The 9,676-nt window shown below is 36.1% G+C and overlaps 1 protein-coding gene across 2 annotated transcripts; it reads left to right on the top strand.

Moving 5' to 3' along the window:
• Positions 1 to 221: 221 nt before the first annotated feature.
• Positions 222 to 5,371, top strand: LOC149802339 (alpha-protein kinase vwkA-like). Of its 2 annotated transcripts, XM_089951552.1 has the most exons (3): positions 222 to 555; positions 1,374 to 1,546; positions 4,024 to 5,371. In XM_089951552.1, exon 3 carries the CDS (start codon positions 4,037 to 4,039, stop codon positions 4,763 to 4,765), a length of 729 nt encoding a protein of 242 aa, XP_089807678.1. In that variant the 5' UTR covers positions 222 to 555; positions 1,374 to 1,546; positions 4,024 to 4,036; the 3' UTR covers positions 4,766 to 5,371. The 2 variants fall into 2 exon arrangements, with proteins under 2 accessions (XP_089807678.1, XP_089807677.1); XM_089951551.1 differs by lacking the exon at positions 1,374 to 1,546 and having other exon boundaries at positions 224 to 555.
• Positions 5,372 to 9,676: the final 4,305 nt, after the last annotated feature.

Here is a 9,676-nt window from a genome sequence, read left to right as displayed (position 1 = left end):
CACAAGAGCTGTCCTTAATCCAATTTAAGTCTGTTTCACATTGGCTCTGACCTATACATAGGGATTTTCCCCCACATCTCCCACAAAACTATTTTTAAAAGCCGCAGACTATGATGAATTAGGTCACTAAGTGTAACTCCCATTACATACTGCTTACTTCCCACTTGATAAAAACTTTTAGAACTAAAACATGTAATGACTTGAAAAATAAACTCGTGAGGAAAGAGAAATTACTTCTTGTTTAATATGGGATCCCAAAGATGCATATTTACACACTTGATATCTTGAACGAATTATCTAGGAAGTGTTCAGGTTGGTAACAGATGCATGCGTTAGAGAATAAAATTAGAATGCACGTAATGATCCACAGGTTTAGTAACAAATCTGCTATAATGGATAAACCCATAAACCAAGTCATCCGAGTGTCAACAATGCAGTTTATAATCAAATGCAACGCGTGGCTTTATTTATAAACAAATTATAAACAGTGCGTCCAGTTGCTGGAATTCAGAGACAGAGGAAGTCCAACCAAGCAGTACTGTGAACATTTCATTGGTGAGTACTCATTTCTTCGTTTATTTATGCAAAATGTATTGTACTCTTCAACGAAATTTTAAAAACTTTATGACCCCAGTACTTGAAGCTGAGGTGTTTTGAGATGGTCATGTCCGTCCATCCATCCGTATGTAAGTCCGTTAAGAGACGATTGTTATCATGCTAGCCCTAAAAGAACTCAACTAAGACAAATTAAAATTTCCTAGGCATATTTGTATTCATATTCAATTAGATTTTAACCTTTTGGACATTTACTTTAATGTTACTAAAGCCTTGATATCGTAATTAAACAGAAAACACTTCAAGTAGGCGAACACCATTTGGTAGGCATATTTGCATTCATATTTAAATACAATGATTAAATTTTTCATGCCATTATATAATTTTCTTGTTAAAGTTTTAAAAATATTTTTTGTTTTTTGTATACTTTTGGGAGTATTTTTGGGCAAATGCAGCCTTTGCAATATATATATATATATATATATATATATATATATATATATATATATATATATATATATATATATATATATATATATTTATACCACATCCATTAACAATAACATGGCCTTTGAAGTGTTGGTATAAAGCAACTTGATATACCAATAGTATTGGTATATCAAATTGTGATTTGCCCATGGCGTATGAATACGCATAATGAAGATGTTTTTATAGCTATTATACTCTCTAAACATGGATATGAATTTCTTGTAATATTACATTTAAAAAGGAACAAATAACAAAATAATGGTTTTCTTGTAAAATATTTTATAGAAACTAACATTTTTATATAAAAAAAACAACAATACTCAATTCAGGAAATAAATATTATTGAGCTCCACCCTGTGTCGTCTGCTGTCATCTCTGTCAACACTGCTGTTTCAAGTCTCTCCCTCTGGCAAAAATCAAACACTGCAACTCTGTGGAAAAAAGAAAACAAAGACATCAGATAAGGAGCAAGATCAAGAAGCAACATTTACTCTACTAAACTGTGAGTTAATTGGAGAGGTTGATAGAGACATGGCTGAGACATTTGTAAATGAAAATGATCATTGTGTTAGGCAAGACAGATTTGTACACCAAGAGCCTGATGATATACTGAAATTTATAGAAAGTAAGCAGAATGAAAACACTTTAAAAAATACACTTTTTGATGTAAGGCTAGTGACAGAATTCTTGCAGTCAAAAAATGAATTCAGAAAGTTAGACAAGATAAACCCATCTGAAATGGATCAGTACCTGGCTTGTTTTATACTCAATGTTAGAAGAAAAGATGGATCTGAGTTTGAACCGAACAGCTTAAGAAACATCATCAGCTCCATTGATCGCCACCTTAAAATCAAGAAATATGCAAGTACAATCATGAGACGAACAGACACAAATTTTGCATTAACAAGGGAAGCTCTTCGGTCTAAGCAAAAAGATTTAAAATCTAAAGGAAAAGGAAATAATATATATATATTGATTGATTGGATTTACGTCGCGTGCGCCCAGAAGGGCATGTGTGATGTGTGACGGGATATATATATATATATATATATATATATATATATATATATATATATATATATATATATATATAGATTAGTACAATTTAATTCGCACATTTGTATTTGTATGTAGATGGAAAAAGTTTTCAGAGTTTATCATACATGAAGCTAATATCGTTAAAAAATGTAGCACCACTTAATATATGTGTATATTAATAGATTTATGCGTGTGTGTCTCCTTACATGTTTGTTAAGTATTATCCATTAATATACACATATTATATCTCTTATAACCTTTAAAAATGACTCATTACTGGTTAATTATTTTTTATATTCATAGAAGGGTAAAAAAAATAGAAGAAGACATTGTATATTATGCAAACATCTTTTAAATTAAAACATACAAATTTCTATAATTCATTATTCAAATGTGCACATTGAAAATCTCTGATATGTATTATTATCTTTTCGCAAAAAACAATACGCTAGGTTTATTGTCATATTTATTGGATGCACTTAACAAGACGCTAGGCTTCTTGTCATATTTATTTGATAAACTTAACAAGACGGTAGGTTTATTGTCGTATTTATTTAATACACTTAACAAGACAGTAGGTTTATTGTCGTATTGATTTGTTACACTTAACAAGCCGCTAGGTTTATTGTTGTATTTATTTAATACACTTAACAAGACGCTATGTTTATTGTCGTATTTATTTAATACACTTAACAAGACAGTAGGTTTATTGTCGTATTTATTTGCTACACTTAACAAGACGCTATGTTTATTGTCGTATTTTTTTGATACACTTAACTAGACACCATGTTTATTGTCGTATTTATTTGATCCACTTAACAAGTCGCTAGGTTTATTGTCCTATTTATTTGATACACTTAACAAGCCGCTAGGTTTATTGTTGTATGTATTTGATAGACTTAACACGTCGCTAGGTTTATTGTCGTATTTATTTGATACACGTAACAAGTCGCTAGGTTTATGGTCGTATTTATTTGATACACTTAACACGACGCTATGTTTATTGTCGTATTTATTTGATACACGTAACAAGACGCTATGTTTATGGTCGTATTTATTTGATACACGTAACAAGACGCTATGTTTATGGTCGTATTTATTTAATACACGTAACAAGACGCTATGTTTATGGTCGTATTTATTTAATACACGTAACAAGACGCTATGTTTATGGTCGTATTTATTTACTACACTTAGCAAGACGATAGGCTTCTTGTCATATTTATTTGATACACTTAACAAGAGAAAATGTCTCAGCAAAACAGCAATATAGTTATCACCACGACTGTTATATTTTATGAACACTATGAATAAATAAAACCACACAATTATATTGATAATAGTTCGAAATTTTATTCCATGTAGAGAGATTGCTAACTCATTTTCAAAGTTTTATTTATAACTTTTAATTTTTGTTCTGTCAATCTCACCTTGAGATCACAAAACTATTAAGAGTGAGTTTCAGCCCGAGATTTTGCTTTTAGCAATCACAAATGAGGTTACTTTTCAAAGCTCGTCTTTTTTTTTATTGGTAGATTGTAAAAAAAAATAAAGCTCATTGTTTATTGTTTATCTCCAGCCCTGGTACATTTCTCTGCATTTAGAAAACTCCCCACTATCGTCATTAAATTCATTATCATAGTTATCATGGTTAGGAAATGCAGCGTTTATTACAGTAAGAATTGAGAGTCGCGGTGGCACAGTGGTGATTGTGTCGGACTCAAGACCGAAATGATGCGGGTTAGAATCTTACACGCGGACCAACCTGGTTCAGCCACAGTAGTGTATCCTTGGGCAAGGCACCTTACTCCAGTTGTGTCGGCACTAATTAACCTACTTGTGTTGCTGTGCCATAAAGCACAAAAAACCCAGTAAGAATTATAAAATAAATGTTTGGTTTTTTTTAAACATATGATAAGAGTTCATCTTTATCTCTTGCAGTCATTTTGGCGCTATGGGCAATACATTGACGATAAACAACACGACATTTCCCACCAAGGAACCATTGATACACAATTGCCACTATCGGAGTTCGTTTGAGCTATACCCCAAATGGAAAGGGAGGCAGCACGAGGTTTTCAAAGGGCATGCTTTTCACAAGAGAAATTATATGACACGTACAAAGGTTGTGGTCAAAGCCATGATAAACTGTCATGCTCGTCCCGCACATTGGGAATCGTACGTGAAATGCAAGCAGGAGGCTGCAATCCTTGCCAGTGAATTTAATAAACGTTGCCATGATATTTCTGGCAAGATAGCATTTATCAATCCAGCAGTTGCAACCATGGATGACATATCAGACTTCATGAAAATCTTCAAAGTCGTCAAGAGATCAAAAAAATTGTTTCAGGAGGATGAGGCTGTTTTACTGGAGGAACATTTGCTAGGAGATTTCAGGCATTTCGTGTCTGCTACAGGACTGACCTTTGGGGAAGACTACGAGGAATTACATGCCTACTTGCATTTTACCTACCAGATGACAAACGGACAAATAGTGATAGCTGACTTGAAAGGTGTTGTTCATGACGGGGTCTTCAGTTTGACAAACCCAACTATTCATTCTCGTGACAGACGTTTTGGGCCAAAGGATGACGGGGAAGCTGGTATTTTAAGAGTATGCATAAATCATCAATGCAACAAGATCTGCCAGAGCATAGGACTTGCTCCAATATGCTTCGGTTGATTCTGACTAAGACCTTATAGAGTTATGGCTTTCGTATCAAGCCAGGAAAGCTGACATCCGCGATAGTGACGTGGTATCCACAAAAAAGCAAACGCCAGTTGCAAGGAAAATATCAGATACACATTGTCTCGTCATGTACTATTAAGTTATAAACTGCAACCGTGTCGTCAATATGTACGTAAGAAATAAAATATTTGGAGAACCACTTTTTCAGAGCGGACGACACATACAAAGAACAACTGTAAACACATCAAGGAAAACTGTTCTCGTAAGGTGAAACCAAAGTCACTCAATTTGCTACTAATATCAGGAGTAAAAAGTTTTGTTTGGCTGTTGTGGTGATTTACGGTACAACAATACAAATAGTGCATTTATTGCCTTGGCAACTGAACTAAAGTGCCTTGCTGAAGGACACGCCACGGTAGCTGACACAGGCTGGTCCGGCGGTAGGATTCGAATCCCCACCCTTTCGGTCGTGAGTCCTGCACTCTGAATCAAACTACTGAGCCACCACGGCTTCCGGATAAAGCGCGTGTGTGTGTGTGTGTGTGTGTGTGTTATACATGGTAAATTTCACAGTGAAATAAAGATAAATCAGAGGTTTAATCGGTCTTTGTTTTGAGGTATATATAAGAGTATGCAAAATTACACGTCTCATAGGCGTACCTTCCATTATAATTTCTTGAAATACGAAGTCTAACTAGTATGGGAGTGGCGACTGAGAGCTAATTAACAATGATATAAACGCCCAAAGGTTTATATGGGAGGGATACGATTGAGAGCCGATCGTGAATCTAAAATGCTGATTCATAGCTAATGGTAGCAGTGTCAAACGTGGTTGACGTCAATGGAAGTTACAGATCCAAAGTTTACAGAGCCAGTCGTGAATTAACATTATTCCGTAAGTTTACATTAATACGTCATTTGAGAGCCAAACGGAAAATCATCTTAAAATTCTCCAAAGGAGTAGCATTTAGCGTAAATGGTAACATTGTTAGAAGTTGTTTACCATAACCATGGATACATGGAAATCCTATTTTAACTTTGGGATAGTCATTGGAAGTTTCCTTATTTAAAACTTTCTAGAGCCGTATTGGAAACGTAATGTTAATATTTGTTGACATTCGATGTAACACACACACACACACACACACACACAGAGGCACACACGCCACATCACACACATGCACACGTGTGCACATGCATGCACACACATGTCACCACCACACCACACACACACGCATGTGCGTGCATGCATGCGCACTCAAATGGATGCATGCACACACATTCATACATGCACGCACTATCTAACAAGAGGCTTAGAAGTGTTTAGACATACACGTTGTACATACATACACACACACACACACACACACACACACACACATGCATGCATACATACATACATACATACATACATACATACATACATACATACATACATATGTACAAGCATAAGGGAAGGGATAAAGTTTTTTATGTTTGAGTCATAAACACAGACACACACACAGACACAGACACACACACACACACACACACATGAAGAATAAATTGGAAATAACTGAGTAGTATCTCCCTTTTAATGAAATCTGGATGGTCATGTAAAAGGCCGCGTGGTTTCTATCACAATTCGTCCTTGACGATCAAATCTCGAAGGTCGGGCACCATAGTCCACGCATTACATACTTCCATTAATTCCAACCCGAAGGATTAACGAATACGGGACAGGAAAGGCAAGAATGGTTAACCTCAATTTCCCAGTCCTCCATTGGTGGAATGAGGGGTTCCGGCTTATGATGTTGATGTTTGCTGTCGTGATTGAAGGAATAAATTGTATTATCCATTCTGTTATTCATCTTGGCCGTTTTTCTTTTTTCTATATTCTCTTCTTCCTCCAACAACGAGACTACTAACACCTTTGTTGTATGAAATGGCCCATCTTCCTCTTGAAAACTTTCCCATTGAGAGAGAGAGAGTTCCATACATTCCACTTGACCTAGGAGATGATGCACATACTTAAGTTTCTTTTATCCGTCCTTATATTCTGACAGCTCATCATTCGGCCTTGACAAGTACGGAAAGGCTGAATAAAGCATCGCTTTATATGTGCGGCTGTGATGGTAAACATCCCTTCGATTCGGTACTCGAACGCAAAAAAAAGCAAAAACATTGTACATGTGTTACGACTATATGGTCCTAAACTATGATGGATGAAATCCTAAATAGTCCTAAAGTTCTATCACAAGTCCAAAAGGATCGAGTGAACCATAAGAGTCCCAAAGGTAGTCTGAATGAAGTTCTATATATTGTGCCGATGTGCCAATTGTCTGGATGTATCACATCGATATAATTTCAAACGTCTTTAGATGAATTCACAGTAACTTAATATAGCTACTTAATCCAAAAGTCGAAACACTTTGTAATTCCAAAGAATATTTGAAATAAATAAATCCTTTAAACTGAATAGATCACAAATACTTGTCTCTTCTAAGATTGATGATTAAACTAGGAAAAACTAATTTTCCGAATAAATCATTTCGAAGTCACTGTCAACAAGGTCAAGTACCTTAACACCTACCCAATCAGGAATTAGGTCAGCTAGATTTCCCTAGGGGGAACCCCATTACCTAAACTCTTCTCATCAACATGTTTACTTCGAATGAAAATACATCCCATTATCTTGAAGCCATAATGTGTTTGCTAAACTCATGACCTCATTTTAAAGTATAAACAAAGTAAAAACATTAACTACTTAATATGTTATTTACTAAGTGACCCGTTCAATCAATAATCATGACAATTAATACACACACACACACACACACTATAGACATACATAACACAGGTAAAGAAGATCGGCATAAAGAATGTGAAGGAGCATGTTAAAAAATGATTATTTGTTGTATAAAAACAATAAAACACCATTTTCTCTAAATCAGCTTTAACTATGAAGAGAGAGAATTGTACCACCTTCCTTCGTCTTCGTTGGTGAACAAAATACAGACAATTTTGTCCACAAGCAATGGAATCTAATCCTTGTATTCTCACGTTATTGCGTTGAGTAGATACTCATGAAGTCCATGACGTCGTCTTTCAGAGGAGGTAACCCATACGAAACAAAATAGTCCACACTGTGATTGTTGGGAAAGTAGTCAGCTACCCAGTGAGTTCCTGGTCGATGACTGTCGTCTGAATTGACGAGACTTGAACATCTTTATATTTTTTTTATGTGGACGTTCTTCTTTAATACACATCGAGAGATTTCAATAACCTGTGTACGAAGTGTGAGTCAGAAGTGACGAAATTCCCAGGAATCCATTTTTGTTTTCACATCAGTTTACACTTTAATTTTTCCTTGTAAATATCTGTCAAGTCGAAGAAAAAGTAGCCTCCGTACTCTGTTGTAAGAGATGTTCAAAGGGGTGTGCTCTTAAGAGAGGTAAGTGGAGGTAAGAAATGGTTGCTTAAATATTTATACAAATGTTTTCAAAATCTGGTCTTCTGAGATGAGCGTCCATGCATCTTCAAGGTACTATACAACACGTCTTCTTTGCTCATTAGACGTTATTTTTCCTGTTGTTTCTGACTAGACTAATTTGCTTGACGTACATAACAATCTTCTCTAACTATGCGTTATAATTTGTTCAGTCACGTCAGGAGCGAAACAGGAGACCAAATGTTCTTGTTCTGGCCATCTTGGAATCATGACTACTTTTGTTTATTTCTTTAATTGTGCTTTGTGACTGGAGTGGTTGTTATTCTGAACAGCAGACACCCCATTCACCATCTCCACTGGTTCATGTTCCGTCTGTCCAAGTGATTGTAAACTTGTTTGTTGAATAGTTCGATGTGTAAAGTAGTTTAATCTCCAACCACCTTCTTTTCTTCCAATAATAAAGGCTCACTTACCTCGAACTGTTGATTTCTAGAAGATTGTAACATTTCGCATGTGAGATGACGTTCAATGTGCTAGTCAGAGCTAGTGCAAATTGATGTTTCACACATAGGTTTCCCTCTTTGGGCCGATTTTATAGGATGGATATAGCCCTCGTGGCTGTCTTGGTCTGGAGTGAAACCAAATCCCAATAAAGCATATTCTCCTGCATAATCATTGAACACAATGCCATGGGTGCAGTTGGTACCTAACTGTCCTGTGGCTATAAGCAGTGTCATGTAAGATCTCATGTACTATTTCTGGACAAAGGTTGGTTCGAATGGCGTGGTACACAACGTCCGGTCGTAACTAGGGTTACTATTATTTTAGACACTTTGAAGTGTTGGAACTCGAAAGGATTTTGAACGATTGCTCCGTTGAGGGCCACATTGCTGACGATGCTAGTGAAGACACGTTTTGGAAGCCTTCCTGGAAAAACACGATCTTCAGTCTAGGATATGAGTCCAAGGCAATGGTGAAGGCATTCAATTTCATTCGTCGTAGAGGAAACTTAGCTGTATTTCTACTCTGAGTTATACCGTTATCGTTTCACACTTTTGGCAAAACTTATACGCGTCGCATGTAAAGTCTCGCTTCTTTATACATTCTTTTTGAACTCATCAGCATCAGCCATCATATGGAACTCGGTGCTACTTCGATTCAATCTCAGGCGTACATCAGCTCCATTCAACAAATATTTGTCTTACAACCACATGTTAAAATGCAAACGATTCATCATGTCTTAACTGTGTTCTTGTTTGATTTGTTCAGAGGTCGTTGCAATGAACGCGGTGTCGCTTAACTTTTGCTCTTCTCTCGTTTCCATAAGTCATGATATCTTCAGGGTACGCTCGGTAAGGGTAGGTATGCAATTTGCTACTCACCAGTTTCTTCAAGCTCAACTCAACATCACTGAATCCATGAAATTGCTGACGGAGCTACTCTGGCATCGGAACCTTGATTGGTGTAATCTTCGG

This window comes from Sinohyriopsis cumingii, chromosome 3, assembly GCF_028554795.1.
Source record: "Sinohyriopsis cumingii isolate HCF-2022 chromosome 3, ASM2855479v2, whole genome shotgun sequence".
Lineage (NCBI taxonomy): Eukaryota > Metazoa > Mollusca > Bivalvia > Unionida > Unionidae > Sinohyriopsis > Sinohyriopsis cumingii.
Note: the sequence above shows the minus strand (reverse complement) of the source record. Positions and strands in the feature narration are given on the sequence as shown.